This window comes from Anguilla rostrata, chromosome 2 (genome assembly GCF_018555375.3).
Source record: "Anguilla rostrata isolate EN2019 chromosome 2, ASM1855537v3, whole genome shotgun sequence".
Classification (NCBI taxonomy): domain Eukaryota; kingdom Metazoa; phylum Chordata; class Actinopteri; order Anguilliformes; family Anguillidae; genus Anguilla; species Anguilla rostrata.
In genome coordinates this window covers 39,508,640-39,529,458 of record NC_057934.1, presented here as the reverse complement: position 1 = coordinate 39,529,458, position 20,819 = coordinate 39,508,640, and the positions used below count along the sequence as shown (strand labels likewise).

At 37.1% G+C, this 20,819-nt stretch overlaps 2 protein-coding genes across 2 annotated transcripts in view; one reads left to right on the top strand and one right to left on the bottom strand.

The window, feature by feature from the left end:
- The first annotated feature begins 2,779 nt into the window (after positions 1–2,779).
- On the top strand, positions 2,780–11,876 carry LOC135249198 (polyserase-2-like). The gene is made up of 10 exons (XM_064324573.1): positions 2,780–3,054; positions 5,271–5,291; positions 5,416–5,578; positions 6,307–6,575; positions 6,974–7,119; positions 7,267–7,525; positions 9,729–9,903; positions 10,053–10,312; positions 10,580–10,677; positions 10,793–11,876. Exons 1-10 carry the CDS (start codon positions 3,000–3,002, stop codon positions 11,126–11,128), a joined length of 1,782 nt encoding a protein of 593 aa, XP_064180643.1. The 5' UTR covers positions 2,780–2,999; the 3' UTR covers positions 11,129–11,876.
- Positions 11,877–12,384: 508 nt separating this feature from the next.
- The window catches only part of LOC135249182 (integrin alpha-M-like), a 33,728-nt gene continuing 25,293 nt past the window's right edge, over positions 12,385–20,819 (bottom strand). Inside the window, exons 23-30 of the mRNA XM_064324534.1 lie at positions 20,729–20,812; positions 20,328–20,406; positions 19,533–19,631; positions 17,407–17,487; positions 16,239–16,349; positions 15,256–15,363; positions 15,054–15,164; positions 12,385–14,592 (exon numbers count right to left, since the gene is read on the bottom strand). Of these exons, the coding sequence (XP_064180604.1) occupies positions 14,476–14,592; positions 15,054–15,164; positions 15,256–15,363; positions 16,239–16,349; positions 17,407–17,487; positions 19,533–19,631; positions 20,328–20,406; positions 20,729–20,812 (790 nt within the window). The 3' untranslated portion in view covers positions 12,385–14,475. The remainder of the gene's footprint in view (positions 14,593–15,053; positions 15,165–15,255; positions 15,364–16,238; positions 16,350–17,406; positions 17,488–19,532; positions 19,632–20,327; positions 20,407–20,728; positions 20,813–20,819) is intronic.

Below are 20,819 nucleotides of genomic sequence, written 5' to 3'. Positions count from 1 at the left end.
TTGACTTTGACACAGATACGCCTACCTCCTGGAGGGTGTTCTTGATCTGGCTAACTGTTGTGAAGGGGGTTTTCTTCACCAGGGAAAGTATTCTTCTGCCATCCACCACAGTTGTTTTCCATGATCTTCCGGGTCTTTTGGTGTTCCTGAGCTCACCAGTACGTTCTTTCTTTTTAAGAATGTACCAAATAGTTGATTTGGCCACACCTAATGTTTTTGCTATCTCTCTGATGGGGTTTTTTTTTCAGCCTAATGATGGCTTGCTTCCCCAACAGTGACAGCTCTTTGGACTTCATATTGAGAGTTAACAGCAACAGATTCCAAATGCAAATGCCACACTTGAAAAAAGGGGGGGACCACACAAAAAGTGCTGTAATTCCTACACCGTTCACCCGATTTGGATGTAAATACCTTCAAATTAAAGCTGAAGGTCTGCACTTTAAGCTCATATTCATTATTTAATTTCAACTCCAATATGCTGTCGTAGACAGCTAAAATAACAATAACTTTGTCAATGTCCAAATATTTATGGACCTGACTGTATGTCCATTTTGTTTCTATTCATATCGGTGGAGAGGGTGACTCTTTTCTGTTTAATGCTTGCTTTTACTCACCAGTTATAAAGAGAGAAAAGAACATTGAAGAGAAACCATGGTGCAACAGTGATTTTCCACCATCTGTGGTTTGTGTGGACATTGCAATTTTCATCCTAAAAGAGCCTAATGCATTATTTACCTATCAGTACATAAAGAGATTGATAAACCATGACATCAGTTTTGTGAAAACCCATGTTGGTGTCATTGAAAAACCAGTCCTTGTAGCTTTGTTGTACATTTCAGAAAACATACACCATGACACTTGACCTCCTCACTTTTTTTTCCCACCCATGACATTTCAGTTTTTTCCTTCACATTGTACATATTGCTTCATGTCAAACACTCCCACATAGTTTCCATACTGCTGTGATTGTCTTGGTCTTTATCTCAAAAGCTCACTTACCCTTCTGCATGAGTTCCTACTTGAGCTTCACATTCACCAGTGATGTAAGTTAAGCTGAACTAGCATTAAGTATGTACCGTACAATGTTCTGAGAGACCATGTTGTCAGGAACCATTGCAGGGTGCAGTATTTCAACAGACCTGTGTGAAGAGTAAATTATTCAGATTTAGACCTAAGGTTACCATTACAGAGTGAAATTAAATCAGCAGGTTTTCTTAAGAGCAAAAATATCTTGAGGTTTAAAAGTTTTTTTATTTTTAATTCATTTCAAAATGACACATTGACTCTGTAGGTGGACCAAAGGGATAGTTCGCCTTCTGGAGTTTTTGATGTTATTTCAGTTTTAGTTAGAGGTGCAATGGTTCCCAATATTCATGGTTTGGATCAGTTCATGGTTTTGGTGTTATGTTTTCAGTTAGGTTTGGTTCTACATGATTTGTCATTTTAAAAAGCTTGAGAACAAACAGGTTTCCGTAGGTTTTCTTTCAGAAGGAAAAGTGCCACTTTATTGTGATCAAACAGAAAATATTGTAATATCCACATTATAGACTAAGCCATCAACAATCATGCCCTTAAATCCTTAAATCATGCCTTAAAGTTTTCTCTTCAGCATATGAAATGCATGTTCAATTGGATTCAGATTGGGTGAATGACATGATGTTTAGTGGTTGTTAACCCACTGGTGGAATGCATTGAATTAGTTTTATTTTGTAGTAAGATAAGTCTGCTTTTTTGTCTACTTCAGATTTATGTCTTTAGTTTCTCCTGTTTTGTTTCTCACACTATATATGCCGCACTATTCTTCACTGACTTGGTCAAATAAAACATTGTATTGGTGCTAGAAGTCTTGTGTCCAGCTTAGTCCTTTGAAGAACATCACCACATCAGGCATCCCATCACACACCCCTACATCCGTGTTTCACAGATGGTTGGGGAGGGGGGGGGGGGTGCTTTGGATCTTGGGCATTCCTTTTGGCCTCCACACTTTCACTTGCCATCACTCTGGTAAAAGGGTATCTTGTTCATATCTATCCAAAAGACCATTTTCCAGAACTCTGTAGGTTCTTTTAGGTACTTAGTAAACTGTAAATTGTAACCTGACCATCCTGTTTTTCGTACCTAGCAAGTGGTTTGAAACTTGCAGTGTAGCCTCTGTAGTTCTGTTCATGTAATCTTCTGCGGATGGTAATCAATGTCACATCCATGCCTGCCTCAGAAATACTATTTCATGAATAAATGAAACATTGCATTTATATCATATTTTGTAGATGCACTAAGTGCTATCTTATTCAGTATGTTATTCTTCTTTGCAGATCAAGGAAACAGGAAAAACTGAAATTCCAGAGAAATTCCAAGTCATTTCATTTCTGTGTGCCTTTGTTGCGCACAAATTACGTAACAGCTTTCTTTATGGAATTGTTTTATTTGAGTTCTCTTGGGAAATCTTCTACCCTTAGAAGTAGCACTAGTGGCTACTGGACCTGTGTCCTTCATCTATTGAAACTGGTAATATTTATGTGTATAAAATTCTCTGAAAAAAAAGAAAAGAAAAAAGAAGAATATAAAAATATTTCAACAAGGCCTGCTAAATTTGTGTGTATTTCCTATGTATTTGCAGTGCCTAAGAAGTGAATCTCTGTTAAATCTCTCCTGTCTCACATGACCGCATTACCTTTCTTATGGTACCAGCCTTGTCCACATTTCAAGGGCTCGTGATAAAGTACTTGTATTAGAGTTACACAGTTATTAAATGGTTAGTCAAAAAAGAAGCAGTCTACTTATTAACAGAGATGACTAAAGGAAACTGAGAAGTGCAAGGTCCAAGACAGGTAGCAATGCTACAATGAGGAAAAGGAACTGGGCAAGACTGAATAATCGTTCAAAAAACATATGTTCACCAGTGAGTGTTCAGTACTCCTTTCAGGAAGGCGGGGTGTAGCCATAGAAGGAAACTGAAGGAATATTTAAAGAGGAAGAAACTGAATGTACCACAGAACACAATGGCACTCTGGAGAAGTATCTGTGTGCTAATGGTAGTCATTCTTCTGTCAAAAGGTAAGCCCTTAACATTGCATTGACTGTCAGATTAAGATTCATGTCTGTTGCTTAAAGTTAAACTGAACGAATAAGGAAAGGCTTCCATTTTTGGAGATTTTTGTTGATGTGGCCTCACTGGTAAAGGTAAATCGGCCCTGTTGTACATATACTTGATTTATATGCTTGAGGTTGACATGCTTGATGCCATTTCACATTTCCTCATTCAAGCAATACTTTCTTGTGGTCTCCCTTAGTCATTTTTGGTGATTACCCTGAAAGTGTAGTAATTTATTAGGCCCAAAACATACTGTACGTATGTATGAAAACATAAATAAATAAAAACATACATCTGAGATAAAGTGAATATAAATGCAATTAATTACTTATAATGAAACAATCAGAGGCATAAGATTAAAAAATGGCTCAATAAATCCATATCTGTTTGATTAATGCTTTAAAAGTGCATTTAGACAATGAATTCAGCATTAAAAGTTAGGGATATCCTGAAAAACATATTTCTTCTAGCGAAACTAGTTGAAATCCCAAAACACTCTTAATATTAATCCTTTTTTAAAGAAAATTAAAATTTTCTCATTGTAGCAGATGTGAGATAAGCATCACATTATCATGGATCTTGTCACACATGCAGTTTTTGAAGTTTACCCAAGATTGGCACATTTACTTGCCAAAAAATTTTCCAATTTTTCTCTATTTCCACTCCAGGCCTGCCTTGTCGCGCTCACACAATTCAACGTGTTTTTTTTCTGCAGTGAAAGTTTTCATGACTTTCTAAAATATGGACCACATTCAACCTTTGATGGTTATTAAGGGGTATTTTAACATTGAACTCTAACATTGATGTGATAAATGAAGTAAAAATAAATAAATGTGCATGAAATCATATGCCTATAATTGTTTCATTATCAGTAATTAATCACATTTATATTGCACTTTATCTTATATGTGTGTGCTTCACATAGTACAGACTAATATTTCCATCATCTCCATCACTTTATAGCATGCATTCACACGAAAGACCAAATACTACATGGTAATATAATGCTTATTATGATTTGTATTATCTGTATCTCCAGGTTCAAGTTGTGTTGTTTCATTTATGACATCAGCACTACATAATTGAAACAACATGAAACTCGAAACAAGGTTTGCACTCCATCAAATGCCATAATAAAGGATCATGGCAACAGTGGCCTCATGGGTTTTGAAGCTAATATGTTGTGTCACTATTAATAAAACAAAGCCAATGGTGAGACCAGTGATTTTAGAATTCACTAAACAAGTGATTGCCAATTAAGTAAATGTCAAAACAAGATAAGGTAAATTTGATTCAGCAAGCACATGAATGAAATACTGAAGAATTAAAAATGTTTAACATATCCATTTTTTAAAATCCCATCCATCAAAAGCCCATCTGTCTCTCTTGATAAAACTATGGTAATTTGAACCAAATTTATATTGGCAAAGATGTTACATGAACTGTTGTTTCTGTGTTTTTTTAACCCAATTTTAAAAAAATCAAATTATTTCTTTATTTGAGCAAATAAAAAAAGAATTAATTGTTGTCAGAAACATACAAAGATGCAGCAAAATGTCCAAGTGGGAGAATTATTGCTTGTGGTACTGGAGCATTTGTGCTGATGTAATCAGCAGGAAGAAAAATCAAAAGAAGGAAAAAACTCAACACCAACAAGTTTAGGTCTTTATTGTGTGGATATATGAAGTTGTTTGTGAATTCGGCCTGTTAATGCTCTCTGTGGTCATTGTGGTTATTTCTGCAGGAAATCCTGAAAAGTGCCAAATTCTCTGTGCTGCCATTCCAATATTTAAACAGTTCCTTAATATCAGTGGTAACCAACCCTGTTCCTGGAGATCTACTATCCTGTAGGTTTTCATTCAACTTTAACAAAGCACACCTCATTCAACAGCTAGAGGTCTTCTTGAGCTAATTATGGTGAAAGCCTACAGGATGGTAAATCTTCAGGAATAGGGTTGGTTACCACTACTTTATACTGCATTATATCCATATTTCCAATATGTGTTCATTGATTTCAAATTCATATTGCCAAATACATTTCTCATACAATGTGAGTTCATAGCACTTTGCACATGTGCTTTTAAGTGCATTTTAAACACAATCTGAAACACATCAAATTAAATGCATGGAATTTCCAGTAGGGTTGATTCATTTTCTGAATGTATTTTTCTTTTTTCAGCTTCATACTCACAACTGAGTGGTAAGTTCATCACAGTTTTTATTAAGTAATTTAGCTTCCCGTCTTCGGTAAATTATTCTCTGTACCAGTCTGCTTCCAGTACAGTCCCTGCTTATTCGCTTCATTTCCTACCCTCATTTCTCAGTTTGTGGTAGGCCCCCCCTTAACACCAGAATAGTGGGGGGTCAGGATGCCCCAGAAGGGAGCTGGCCATGGCAGGCTAGTCTTCACATATTTGGTGATCATCAGTGTGGGGGATCACTCATTACTAAGGAGTGGGTGCTGTCTGCAGCTCACTGCTTCGACAGGTGAGACATCACACGCCATACTCCTTTTCTCTGAAACTGATACATAGAAGACATGGGTACATAGGCGTGTCTGTGCCTATTTTTCTGCATCCAAAACACAGTTTGTAGATTGGCTGAAAATTTCATGGGGAAAACCTCAAGTAAAAGGAAAAGTATTTAATGTTTACAAATATTTTTGATTAAAATGGGAGTATTACATTTTCCTGTTTAAAGTGTTTTCAGAAAATTTTTAATTCTCAACTCTCCCTAATCACACATGTATGAGATGTACATACATGTTGATTTCAAGCCTCTTTTGTTTTGATAGTATCAGATAGTGACATGAGTTCACATATTATTAGAAACTTTAATGCTAGCAGAAACAAATGCTATGTTGTAAATTAGCTATGTTAGCAATGTTGCAAAGTTAGATTAAATCTATATATAAATGGGATTTTCTTTCTTTATATCTTGTTGACCAGATAGTGTGTCCTTACTGCCTAATTGTCTATAGTGACAGGTGTAACTGAGATAACTGCTGCATACATTTTAATTGTGTGGAATGGTCTGGCAGCTTCAGCCAGCATTGGCAAAAAGGGGCACTGTAGCATGTGTCCAGATGGAGTCTTTATTCTCCATAAAACAACTCTTCCGTAAGTGTTTAAACTGAAGATTTTCACATCAGTTATTCACATTATCTTTCATTATTTCCTGTATTAAATCTTTGTGTTTTTTGTCTTTTCTTCTAGCACATTTGTCAATCCCTGGTCCGTTTATCTGGGCCGACAGAACCAGGAGGGTAGCAACCCTCATGAAGTGTCCATAGGGGTGGGTCAAATTGTACTTCATCCTGATTATGATGCCCAATCCAGCGACAATGACATTGCTCTGTTGAGGCTAGCCTCCCCAGTCAACTTCACGAACTACATCCGGCCCATTTGTCTGGCAGCAAGTGCTAGCACCTTCCATAGTGACACAAGCAGCTGGGTAACTGGCTGGGGGGCGATCAATGAGGGAGGTAAGTGTTTGTGTTTATGTTATGTTATGTTTTGACACCTGGCTAATTGATTATTGTCATGTGGAGCTTTCCACTGAAAGACTAATAGGTGGTAGTCTTGTGATAAATGATGGATTATAATGAAGGATTAATGCAATATGAAATAATATGGAAGTGGAATGTGGGTTCACTCTCCTTCTCCCTACAGCATGGGCATGTGCAATGTTGTGCAACAGAATGTAATGTTTGTAAGCCCTTTTTTAACCAGAAGTAGTTTGTCTGTAAGCAATGAAACTCAAATGTCAAATTTCAAATGTAAGACACTTGTTCTGCTTATTATTCACGCAAGTGAATGAGTTATGGATGGTGGATTATGAATGAGTAAATTTCCCCAAATTTTTGCTCTCTGTCTCCCTTAGTTGTACTTCCTTCCCCTCAAACTTTGCAAGAAGTGGAGGTGCCAGTTGTAGGTAACAAACAGTGTACCTGTCTGTATGGGGAGGGCCAAATCACAGAAAACATGATGTGTGCTGGCTTATCCACTGGAGGAAAGGACTCTTGTCAGGTAAATGTATTTTTTAAAATTATTTTCTGTTATGGACAAAGATTCCTCTTCTCCTTTAGTAATTAATTCACTTTGTCATAAACATTGTCACATTATCAAAATTTTAATGAGGAAGTGATGTTTGAAACCCTCTGTGTATTTGCACAGGGAGACTCAGGGGGACCTATGGTGAGCAAACAGAACAGTGTGTGGGTCCAGTCTGGAATTGTTAGTTTTGGTATTGGCTGTGCTCGTCCCAAGTTCCCAGGAGTGTACACCAGGGTGTCCCGCTATGAAGCCTGGATCAACTCCCAGATAAACACTGAGCAGCCAGGTTTTGTCACATTTTCCTCTAATGGGACAGACAGTGACAACAGTTTCACTTGTTCTAGCCTTCAACCATCTACTCAGCCTCCAACAACAGCACGTGAGTCCAAGGGTCTTCTCGTCCTTTCAATCAATAAATTAATTTCACCAAAATTTATTTATTCACACTCACACATTTTGCAATTGCATCATGAAAAGGGATAGGCATCATATGTTTTCCTGCTGGAAAAAACCATGACCCTAGGAAAAGGTGGTTAGTGACCCTCAGGGAATTTAGTAGACTAGACAACAAACAGCAGAATAGTAGAAAGGCTTGCAAATTGAAATGTCCATCAATGTATAAATACTGTATAAAGGTCTTTACTGTGGTTGGAAGGGTGGTCATTGGGAGTGGTGGATTCAATCTTCCATACTGATGTCTTAGGCTCTGGGTCAAGAACTGGTAGCCCACAGAAAAAATCTGCCCCCTTAATTTTTTATACTCCCCAATTTTAGATTTGTAATCAAACTAAATTCACATTTGGTTAAAGTGCAGGTGCACAGCATTTATTAAAGCTGAAATGTATTTTTATACATTTTGGTTTCACCTTGTAGAAATTACAGAACTTTTTTCATATAGTCCCCCACAAACCCACAAACACTTGTCCAACAAATAAGAAACACTCTTCAGGAGGGAGGCATGGATGTGTCAATGACTTCTGTCTACCAAAGATTTCACAAACAGAACTAGAAAGGCTACACTGCAAGATACAAATTACTAGTTAGCTGCAAAAATAGGATAGTCATCTTACAGTTTTTTAAGAAGCACCAAAAAGAGCCCGCAGAGTTCTGGAAAAAGGTCCTGTGGATAGATGAGACCAACGTTCATTTGTATCAGAGTGCTGCCAAGTGCAAAGTGTGGAGACCAAAAGGAACTGCCCAAAGCACCCCCCTCATCTGTGAAACACAATGGGGGTGTTATGTTTTAGACATGTATGGCTGCCACAGAATGATGTAATTGCTGATAGCAGCAGCAGAATTCTGAAGTGTAGGAGAATCATCTTATCTGCTCAATTTCAAGCAGGTGCCTCCAAAATCATTGCACGGTGCTTCATCCTATAGCAAGACAGTGATCTCAAACATAACGCTAAAGCAAAGAATGAGTTTTTCAAAGCCAAAAACTCAGAAATTCTTGACTGGCAAAGTCATTCACCTGATCTGAATTCCAATTGAACATGCGTCTCATATGCTGAAGAGAAAACCCTGTGGATGTTTAAACCAAACCCAATTATGAATGTCATGTTATTTTTTGTTTATTGCCAAACAGCTGTATAAGGTCGATGTCACATGTTACCACCTTGCCTAAAGTTAAAGTTGAGTTAAATATATTTATGAAGATCCAGTTTACCAAATCCAATCAATTGGTTAATTAATAGTCTACTGACAACAGTCTAACAACCCTGTTTGTTTTAACCCCGCAGTGGGGGGTGTCTGCCCTTTTGCCTGGCTATCAATCCCAGCAAGCTAGCATGCTATATCAAACCTATGCAATCTGTTAAAAGACCACTTACGATTACTTACATTTGGATTCCTTGAGATACACACACAATACAATAGCCAAAAAACATTTCCGGTAAAAGCCAAAACAGACTTTTAGCAATATCTCCCGAAATATTCATTGAACTTTCCAACTGTTCGTGGGAGACTAAGAGATGGTAATTCTGCATGTTTAACCTGAAATACTTAATTCCAGCTTGATGCATCTACCTAGAAAGTCTGTGTTACTGCGTTACAAAATGTGACAACCCAACTCTGCACATCCAGCAAAATAACTTCTTGTGCGAAATATCTGATTCGCATATGATGATACTAATCTTCCATTGCAATGGTAGACCATGAAAATTTTCAGCTTGCTCTGTGCAATACACACGACTCTTAAAAAGGAATGAAAAGAGGTAATTTGATTGGTTATTAACAAATGCAGATACACCACACCCACTGAAAAAATATTTTGTATAATCCAACCCAGGCCAACGCCCAGTGTGCCACATGCCACGCCATTGACTGCGCCCATGCACCATGAAACAATTACTCCGGAAGATAGAGCCCTAGAAATCATTATGTTTTCGGATATGACAGGTGCATATTATCATGTTCTACACATCCAACATGGAGTTTGGTTAATACGCTAAATTTGGGTTATGGAGTTGTTTCTTTTATATGTGTTACTAAGACATAGCAGAACAGCAGGCTGTGAGCAATGTTGAAGCATTGTTTTTAGACCCCTCAGTGGCTTCAGTCGGTGTCTACTCCTCAATTTTCAGCAGCTGCAGTGTGTGGCAGTGCCTCCAGTAATCCCCGTATCGGTGGGAACAGTGGGCTGGCCACAGATGGAGCATGGCCCTGGCAGGTCAGTCTACACAAGGATGGGGCTCACGTCTGTGGGGGCACCCTCATCACTGATGAGTCCGTCATGAGCGCTGCAGAATGCTTCTCCAGGTAAGCAACTCCAGAAACATTTGCATGGGCTAGATTTCAGCAAACATGCTGTTCAACCCTTTCTGTTGTACATTATTCTGTTGAGTATGATGTGCTTGTATCCAGTCTGTAAGTGTTTATTTACTAGATTCCTCTCTCCTACCACTCAGAACACAGCCCAATGCCAGCGAATGGACAGTGTTTCTGGGTCGCTTGAAACAGAACGGTTCAAACCCATTTGAGGTTTCAATGAATGTTTCAAGCATTACCCTGAGTAACTTGACAGGCAATAATATTGCTGTGCTGAAACTTGCCAAAAAGGCAAAGCTCACCAGCTCCATTCAACCTGTGTGTTTGGATTTGGATGATGGAAATATCGGCACCGGAACCCAGTGCTGGGTGACAGGGTGGGGCAGTGGCCAGGGTGGAGGTGAGGGTGTGTGTGTGTCTCTGTCTGTGTTTGGATGGGTGTGAGTATAAGAATGAGTATTGTAGGGCTACTTTTAATTTAGTTTTGCAGCTAATACAGAATACAACCATGCACAGTTCACAATGTTCAGAATAAATACATCAAAATTGTCCAAAATTATGATGTATTGCTGTTTTTGTTGTATTGGATAAAAAGGGATAATGATAGCAAACCAGCTGAGTAAATACTAGCATGCAAGATAAACTGTGTAATCCCTCTTTCTTTCAGTGGAACAAGCCCTACAAGAGTTTAAAGCCAATGTAACAGAGTGCGCAAATATCTCCGTTGCTGAAAATATCTGCACAGATCCTGTGGAGATACAGCAGGTATTTACACGAGGCCTCAGTCTCAATCTATGTGAACATTTTGTATCAACTTTGACTTGCACCGCTGCTTATACTACAAGTGTAACCTTTATCAGCTTGCCCTCTTTCTTCACAGGGAGATGTAGGTGGCCCCTTAGTGTGTAAACGGGGCATTTCCTGGTTCCAAGATGGCATCATAATGGCAAATGATGACAGGAACGGTACTACTGGAAATGCCAGCACGTTTCGCGCATCTGGCGCACAGATCTTTGCCAAACCCTCCCACTTTGGAAATTTCTTGAGAGAAACCGTGGGTAGTTTCCCACCTCCAGCCAATATCACTGTCACCACAGTCACCCCAATGACCAGCATGACTACGAGTGGAGCCCCATGCATCCTTTCTCTATCCCTTCTGCTCTTGCTCTTCTCACCCCTCTTTTCACTCTTCCTACTTGTAGAGTGGGTGCACTGAGACTGAGGAAGACTTTTCTTTTTAGGGCACAGGGCATTAGCACTATTGTACTATTTGGTAAATCATCAGACATTTTGGGGACTTAAAAGTGATTATGATTATCTTCCCGTTTCCGCACTTTCCCAATGGCACCCTGACAAATGAATATGATGCGCACCAGTGAACTGTGTGTTTCCTACGTTATGCTTGAAGTTCTAACAATGGAATTACTATATTTTTAAACCATTATCATCATGACATCAGGGGAAAAAATCATAATGTGGTAGCTGGTTGTTTACTTATAACAACACATAACCTCAATGGTGTTTTGAAGCCAGTAAGTAAATATACTGTACTCATGTACATATTTCATGGTAAAATGAGATAAGCATTCTTGCATATAACATGGACAAAAGGGGTGGCATATATACGACAATCCTTTGTGTTACTCTGTTTTTTTTATATGCAGTGATAGATTTTTTTTTGTGTATGTATTTGCATGTATGTCACAATTTGAAAGACAGAATGTTCTATGATTGTGAAAAAGAAAGTTTAACCAATGTACTTGGTGGTTTTGTTTACTTGTTTTTTTTAAATCCATCTTGCTATTTTGCTTTGTTGCAATGGAGGATGGGGTTGGGGGGGGTCTTGTTTGTTCTTGTTTGTTTTTACAGTATTAAAAACAGACTAATTTAAACAAGTACTTTTTTGCATTGAAGCATTTATATTTTCCATGCTCATAATAAAAGACACTACTGTTGGTGGAGCAGCCATTTTTGTCATATGTTATGGAAAAAATGAATTCAGACCAAACATTTCCCACTTAAAGTTTCGAAGCATTAATAACGATGACAAAAATATTTGTACAGATGATTAAATACCATTAAATATTTTCTCTCTGTGACAATACCCAAAACCTTTATCAAATATATATATTTTAAATGATTTTTTTATAATTAGCAATTTGCAAAATTAGCAATTTGCCTATCAGAAATCAAATTTATGTGATTATTTTCGTTCACCAAAGGTATTACACAGATTAAATTTTAATCTGCAATTATAAGTAAATAGGGACTGGTGCTAAAGCATATGCATATTGTTCCAAAAAAACAATTTGTTTAAAATATATATTGTTCATGTCTGCTTACATCCGACCTTTGTAATGCAAGCAGGAATCAGGCTTCATATTTGCTTTACATTTGTAGGGGTTTGGGACTCATCCACAAAGTAAGCTTTTAATAAACTGTTAATAAATTATCACACAGTAACAGCAAAGGGACACTCAAAACAGCTTTTAATACAAATAAAAGTGAATGGTTTTCCTGTACAGTAGGTTGGGAAGGCTGGGTCATGAACTGACATCCATATTCCAAGACACAGTAACAGCCTGAACTAATGTATACTACAATGTATATTACATTAGGGAACTATGGGTATTATAAACTTAAATTCAGTCAATTACTAACTTGTTTATCTTGTTCTAAGATTAATTGTCTTAGTTTTTGCTTAATTCAATCTTTAATATTTTTTATTATAAGAAATTTTAACAAGATGTTCTTTTCCTACTGTCTTTTCCTTCTCCAAATGTTTCTCAAATCATGTTTATCTTTTCTCATTTTTTGCAAAGTAGGTGTGCGGTTCCTGGCGATACTTCTTGGATTTAGATCTGGATAATATGAGTATCCGAAGAATCACTGGCAACATTTTAAATATGCATAAATGGCTAAATAAATGTGTGTATTGCAAAGCATGGGCATCAACAGTAAAGCATTTGTTGAAGCTTCTGGCACGTGATGTTAACACTGACCACATGGTTTTATATCCCAGTGCTGTTACCATTGTTTTCTGTAGTTTGTTTTTAATAGCATTTTTTGACATTCCAAACATAATGAAAAAAAAAACATTTAAGCGACAATCCTTCATTTTCTCATTTTTAAAAATGCCAAATTTTATACCTTTTCACAATGGTATATTTGCATCAATATCTAATCAATGTGTGTGCATTCTGTAATTGCTCCTCTACATGCTGTTTTCCACTGGTGGTGTCAGGTGCAACAATCCGATATTCAGTAAAAGTAAAAGTATTCAAATATGTTAACGCACACAAAGGAAATTGCATGCCAAATACAAAAAAAGCAAGTGCCTAAATTACAAAAAGCATCTTTAAAGGTCACACTTTAAACAAAGAGTTTCCCATGAAGGCTTTAGATACATGCCTTCATAAGCATCTTCATAAATCATACAGAAGCAAGTGTAATTTCATAAAGGGTGACATAACTTTTTTTGCAACATGTTATGCCAAATGTGACATAACCAACCATGTCACCTGGCTAATGGCTAAACGTTATAAAGGATGACGTAAAACATGCATATGTTGGATGCTAGGCTAACTGCGACCCAACTCAATGATGTCACAAAATAATCAATATCAACTCAAGGGAAGTTAGTTCCCTTGACTCCTGGCAGTAAATACTTTCCGTATTAAAAGCGTGCCATGCAGCTGTGTCACAACAGCTAACGGTACTGAGTGATGAAAATTCCCTTTAAATACTCTCACTTACTCTTGGCTCACAAGATGACATGGACCTTCAGTTCTTCCAGGCTTGGTCATCCACTGGACTCTGAGGTCATGTCCCTGACTCTGCACCACTTTTTGTTTAACATTTCATGACAGTCCACCCTACCAGCATTATATTTGCACCTTCCTTCTGTTGTACTTTTCTGCTTGAAACATTAGCTACTCATTTTAATAGCACACTTTAATAGCATAATCACTATACAATTTATGCATCCTATGTGCCAGCTGCAAGGCACACTTTTAATAATAACATTTACTGCCATTGTAACACGAATCAAGGGGACTAACTTCCCTCAATATTACTGTGTCATACAACACTGTTGGTTGTCTCAAAGCAGTCTTCTTTGTCCAAAATAAGCTACCATAATTATCTTCTATGAAAAATAAGCGCTAGTAATTTTATTTAGTAATCGTTTTGAATGGAACCCTGGAATCTGGCATGTGAAAATGAATTTTTTTTCACATACAGATCCAAATCCACCAAAACTGAAAAATGAAGGATAGATGCTTAAAACACATTATTTCCAATCACATGTTCCATATGCATTTACTTATTTACAATTAAGCATATGCCCTTATAAAGCTTAAGTTGATAAGAATCAGTGAACCCATTTTATCAATAGCTAGATTAAAAACTAATGTTCCTGACAACTGTCATGACAACTTGTTTTTTCCAAATAGGTTGCCATTTGGTGTGTCATGTAACACTATTGTGTTTATGTATTGAATAAACACACAATAATTTGACTGCTGCTATGTTGTGCTGGGCAGTGATGTAGGGGCATGTGGTCTATTGAGGGGCTGCAGGAGCAGCGTCCCCCTCACCTCCAGCCGCCTCCCCCGCATTTCCATCTGCTTCTCCTGTATTCTCCAGCATGTGTTTATACTGACTTTTGAAAAATCCGGCCTGAGGGAGTGAGGTGGGTGGGGGTTAGTCAAACAGACATACAGGACTGGGGTACAGAACAGGGCAACAGACAGTGTCCACCATAAGTGACTGAACCTAAAATGAACATAAGGAGCAGGCTTGATTGCATTATGAGCAATAAGATTGTTTATCTTTTTGCCCTTTAAAAATTCTGGGTTTGCACCAGGTGAGCAGCTAATTTTGATTAGATGACAGAAACACATTTCCATGGAGATGATGAACATTACAAGAGACACAGAATTAACAATGAATGTCTGTGGGCTCTATACATCTGGTTGTGAATAATTCCTGGTCACAAATGATCGTTTTACTCTGTAATCTCTCAATTACAAATAATGAGAATAAGAAAAATAAAATGTTTAGAATGTTATGAAACCATACAGATAACATTGCCTTCCAATTAATTTTTATCATTGTGCTATAATGGGGCAGATATTTACCTTGTACAACCCGGCAGTAAGCAAAGCAAGTAGCACCAGACCACCCACAACACCTCCTATTATCTCCTTTGTAAAGTCGGCTTCAGAGTACACCTCCACACGAGTACCAACCTGATAGAGAGATAACCAACATAATTGTAAGTGTTGCAAAGGTAGTGTTGAATGGCTGCATTTTTGGTGAAAAAAGTATTAAATATTTCACCTCTGCGGTTGGGGCTGTGTTTTGAGAACTTGAAGATGTATAAATATACTGGTTTCGGTCAAATTCCAAAACTGCTCTGCTGACCAAATGCAGTGATGTGAGTTTGGTCTGAAAGACAAGAAATACAGGCCAGTCAACTTTGCTTACAATTATTAATACCTACTATGCATATCTGTCTCAGGACTGGATAATAGGTATAAAACAAGTGGAATCAAAAACAAAATCAAAATCTCACTTCTCATTGGGAAACAATCAGAAGTAAAAAGGAAATTGCCATGGGTCTGAAAATGAAATATTCCATGACAGACTGAAAAATTGAAAAAATAAATAAATAAAAATCCTGAAAAAGATCAGGATAGATCTCTACATTTGTCACAGACCAGGTGTAACAAATGTACATAAATTACAACCTACAAATTTTCCCCAATACTGCCAGAAATGAACCTGAAATTACTTTTCAACTTTATTTTATAAAGCATTATTTTTATTCTTGTTATATCCACTATTGATGGCATTATTTAGTTTTTCTCTTTTTACTTTTCTCAAAATTTTGGTATTCTGTTTTTGGGATTGTTCTTGGAGGTTCATACTAATGTTACAACATCATCAGGATGTGAAATCAGGAGAGGGCAGATGATGACACTTCTGCCAGATGCCACTTATTTTCATCATGTAGTCCACCAGCATAGCTGCACAGTCAGAGTTCTCTTGGAGGACTGCACTTCATGTGCAGCTGTTGCAGGGGCCCCAAAATGACTTTTCTTACACTATGTTGTTGTTTTCTGTTTATAATTGTTAGTTTTAGCCATATGTCCAGCACAAGTCTGCCATGCCTGTAAGGCAATCTCATTTGTACATTAACACAGAGAGAATTCACATAGAGAGAATACTATCATATACACCATTCTCTTAGCCCCCCCCCCAAATCTGAATGGTACTGAAATATAAAGATGATTAAAATCTACATGGAGGCTTCTTCTTACCTGTTCAATCCAAGATGAGCTGACTTCCCCAGAGATGTTGTAAGAGAATTTACGGTCCTTCCGCAAGTGCATATTGCACCTTATCACTCGACATAATGACACCGAGCAGTCCTGAAAGAAAGGAAGGAAGCTGTTGAAACACCACCATTAGAGTTACGTGGGAGAGTGAGCTAATGCAGGGACAGCCTTGTTGAAGTTTCAAAGCTGTTCTGTGTATAAATGAAAACAACTTTTTTGCAACAATTAGAGTAGCCATGCCAGTGCTTTCCTCAAATGATAAAAATACAGTTTTTGCAGTCTTATAACTACTGAAATTTCATGTACACTAACTCTCAAATTCAGTGGTCAAGTCTTTTATCACATTTTATGCGTGCTTAATGCAGATATGCTAGTGTATTAAATAAAAACAGACGCCTCATTGCAAGGTGATGGCTTTGTGTGTATTTTGTCTCCCGAAAATGCTTAAAAGTGAATATATGTAAATATAAACTATACTAAAAAACTTTATGCAAATATAAAAAGAATAACACAACCTGAAATAATATTAAATCACTTACATTGAAAGAAAGATGACTAGCAGTCTAAATGCATTGAATGGCATAGCACAGTGACTATATTTAAATGCACACGCTATTCCAAATGAATAGTTTACATGGCTTCTGAGAAATTAAAGAAATCAATATTCCTGTTTACATGCAGACATGCAGAGTCAGATTAAACGTAAAATAGCCACACTATATCTCGCATGCTCTTTTTTATCTTTCAAAGTCTTTAAGAGTAGTGTCTCCCTCTATCCGAAAATATATATATCTCATCTGCAGGGCCTTCCATCCTTGTGCTCTGCTAACTGCTAGCTGTCTGCTCATATTAAAACACAATGGGTAGTAACAGCAGTGCTGATTGTAAAACAACACCATATGTGTGGCAGACATTTGTGAAAATGGCAATTGAGATGAATATTCCAAAAATGCTGTATACATGTCCAAATAGCGCTTCAATTACCTAAAAAATATCGGCATATGCTAAATGTCTTCATCAGAATACCCAGTGTTAAAAATACCCAGTGAATGGTGCACTGTAATTATACAATATAAAGATTTTAATACTGAATATATTCTAAAATACTAGGAAACAAAAAATGGTATTGGAATGTGAGAAGGATGTTCACCACAGTGGGATCTTTCCTTAGCTTCTCTTTGAAATTTGTCACATTAGGTTTCTCGTCTTGTTCTGGAAGGCAACCTGGAATCTGTCAAAGAAAGTCAAAAACAAATCGTGAACATAAACAATTAACAGACCTTATCTTAGGGGATGTGGACAATACTCTACTCATCATTTTACCCTGAGCATTTTACTGTGTATACTAACTCCTTCACTTCACTGGTTTTATGATATTAAACATACATGTATGTGTGGGTGTGCATATATATATATACACACATATACATATACATATGCACACACACATACATGTATAATGTTTAATATTTATAGACCTGGGTGACAAACTAAATGAAAAACCTGAATAAAAGAGTGGGGAAACATTACGAATGCAGATGCTTCCATACAGGTGTACCGCATGTTATAATTAAGCAATTTCCCCATGTGGGATCATAAAGTCGATCTGAATCTGAATCTGAATTAACATCCTATGATGCTCTGGGGCATGTATAAAAATGCTGAGCAGGCCCAGCTGATGTCAAGCTGGATCAAGCTGGAAAGAGGAAAATATCTAAGGAACTTTGAAAGAGAGTTCATTATTGGGACACAAATGGCAGGAGCTTCAGTCACAAAGACTACTCAACCAGCTAGTAAATAGGGTCATAAATTGTGGTCGAAAGTGCACATTCAGTGGCTCCTCATGCCCTGTGGATGGGGGTGTTGTCATCCTGGAAGAGACCACTCCCAGCAGGATAGAAGTGTTTGATCATAGCTGACCACTCAGAACAACTTTGTATTGATTTGCATTAACCCTTCCCTCTAAGGGGACAAGTGGACAAACCATTCTAGGAAAATATGACTCATATGACCATTTCACTTTTTACCCCACATCTCTGTAGACCAGTGCCTGTGGTTTTTGCACTGGTGCAAACAGGTGAAATACATAATCACATAATCAGAGTCCGTGATGACTATGTCGCCCTCTGGCAACCAGCAGGAGGGGGTGCAACTTTAATCCTCACATGAATACTATTCTTGTTTGGTGTTTTCCTTATAGTGGACACATGAACAGAGACTTTAGCAAGTTCAAGAGATTTCCTTTGTTGTTATTCTGGGGTTCTTTTTGACCTCCTTCAGCATTGCATGGTGCGCTCTTGGCGTGATCTTTGCAGGATGCCCGCTCCAAGGGAGAGTAGCAACAGTACTGAATTTCCTCCATTTCTAGACAACTGGTCTTATTGTGGATTGATGCACACCCAGGCATTTAGAAATACTTTTGTAGTCTTTTCCAGCTTTATGCATCTCTACAGTTCTTCTTCTAAGGTCCTCTGAAATTTGTTTTGATCAGGGCATGGTTCACATGAACAGATGTTTCTTGAGAAGAGCAGACTCTGCCAGCAACCAAACTTTGTGTGCCTTTTTTATTTGGCAGGGCACCTCCAACCCACACCTCCAATCTCATCTCATTGATTAGAACACCTGACTCATTCCTGATAAGTACAATTATTTGTTATTATTTTAAGCAGATTGTGTTTGTCTATTATTGTGACTTATATGAAGATCAGACTACATTTAATGAGTAATGCAGAAATCCAAGCAATTCCAAAAGCTTCACAAACTTTTTCTTGAAACTGTGTATAAGCATTAAGATTTTCAATTAATGATTTCAATTAAATCTCACAGATTGCATTCTCTCGACCTTTTGTCAGCTTTCTTGTGCATGAACTAATTATGCAACAACACACAGCTTGCCAAGAAACAGCTGAGCAGCCAATAGTCCAATTACTTTTGTTGCCTCAAAATGACTGACTATTTATAAAAAGAGCTGCAGTTCTTACATGATATGGATGTACATACTCGCAAGTTAAAGCTGACTGTTTGCACTTTAACCTCATTGTTTCATTCCAAATTCCATGTGCTGGAGTACAAACCCAAAACAATGAACATGTTATCATTGTCCAAATACTTATAGACTGCACTGTGTGTGTGTGTGTGTGTGTGTGTGTTTGTGTGAGCACACATGTGCATGTGTGTTTGTGCGTGTGTGTGAGTGTGTGTTTGTGTGTGTGTGTGTGCATGTAAGTGCACACACATAGCATTGTGTATTCCTTGTGGAACTCTCCTACCACTCACTTGTATACTGCTGGCATTACTCCAGATATATTTTTCTCCAAGTTTAATTGGCACCTTGAATATCGCTGAGGCATTAAGGTCTCTGATATAATTTACAACCTGTGAAAGAACAAAAAAGAAAAACAATATATTTGCCATATTCAGCCAACTAATTTATCGATTTGGCTAGACAGTGTCATAATGACCATATGTTAAGAACACAGCCTATTCAATTTCAGCATTGTTCCAGATAACACACAAAACATTCTGTACTATTTAGAAATGACTGCCTTTAAATTTTATGGGAGGTCTCAGTCATAGCAAGTAACAATAGCAAAATCCTTTGTTTTTAACTTTAATGTAGAAAAACAATTGTAATTGGCAATTACAAGTTTTTGAAAAAAATAAGCTCTTCATATGCAGCAGGAACCATTAATAAATATAAGACTTCAAAGCAAAATAAAATAAATAAATATATAAATAAAAATAAATAAATAATAAATCAAAATAAAGATGAGTGTTCATTTTACCTTTTGACTCTGAGGACCTTGTATTTCCATTGACAGATTTAGTTCATTGTCAATTAAACAAATATTGAAACAAATATTTGTGGTGTGACTAAACTACTACCACAGTAGTACTAGCAAAGAACAGCTAGACATTTGAGATTCTTCCACTATTAAGGGCCACTATTTTGTTTGCATAATTATTTATAGATACAATTATGAGACTGGAGTAAATACAGAAAAAAATAATTAAAATGATGTGGAAAATTGAAAAGCAAGCAAGACAGGAAATAAAGATAATATCACCTACTTCAAATGAATGCAGTACAGGTGTCTTTAAATCATTTTTACCGGCTGTGAAATTAATATAACTGGTTGTTTCCTCCAAACTGGAATTTAATAGTGAGAAAAAGAGAGAAGTTCATGTAAAATGTGAAACAATGATACCAACTGACACACCTATATGAACATGAAAGAAGCTAACTGGAAAACTGAAGACAAATACAAAAGCACATCCTTAAATGCTTCTCACACACAAGGATATATGAATAAACAAATCAAGAATATAACAGCAAAAAGACTTTATAGAAAGACTTGACGTCATTCACTCCAATCAAAAGTACGGTAATAAAACTGCAATGAACAGAACCACTGCTCATGTTTCAAACTTGAGAGATAAAATACAACATGGAATTGAGATAGACCACTTACCCTTTTATCAACATGTAAATGTTGTATTTCACTTTGATCGTTTTCTTTAAAAAGTTTTCATTGCCCGCATGTTGATCATTTCCACTGGAAG

What these genes read in the sequence shown, in the direction of transcription:
- LOC135249198 (XM_064324573.1), top strand. Translation starts at nt 3,000, where the DNA reads ATGGCACTCTGGAGAAGTATCTGTGTGCTAATGGTAGTCATTCTTCTG. An exon ending in GGGGGCGATCAATGAGGGAG is followed by an intron (nt 6,576 to 6,973) that starts GTAAGTGTTTGT and finishes TGTCTCCCTTAG; the next exon opens with TTGTACTTCCTTCCCCTCAA. An exon ending in GCTGCAGAATGCTTCTCCAG is followed by an intron (nt 9,904 to 10,052) that starts GTAAGCAACTCC and finishes CCTACCACTCAG; the next exon opens with AACACAGCCCAATGCCAGCG.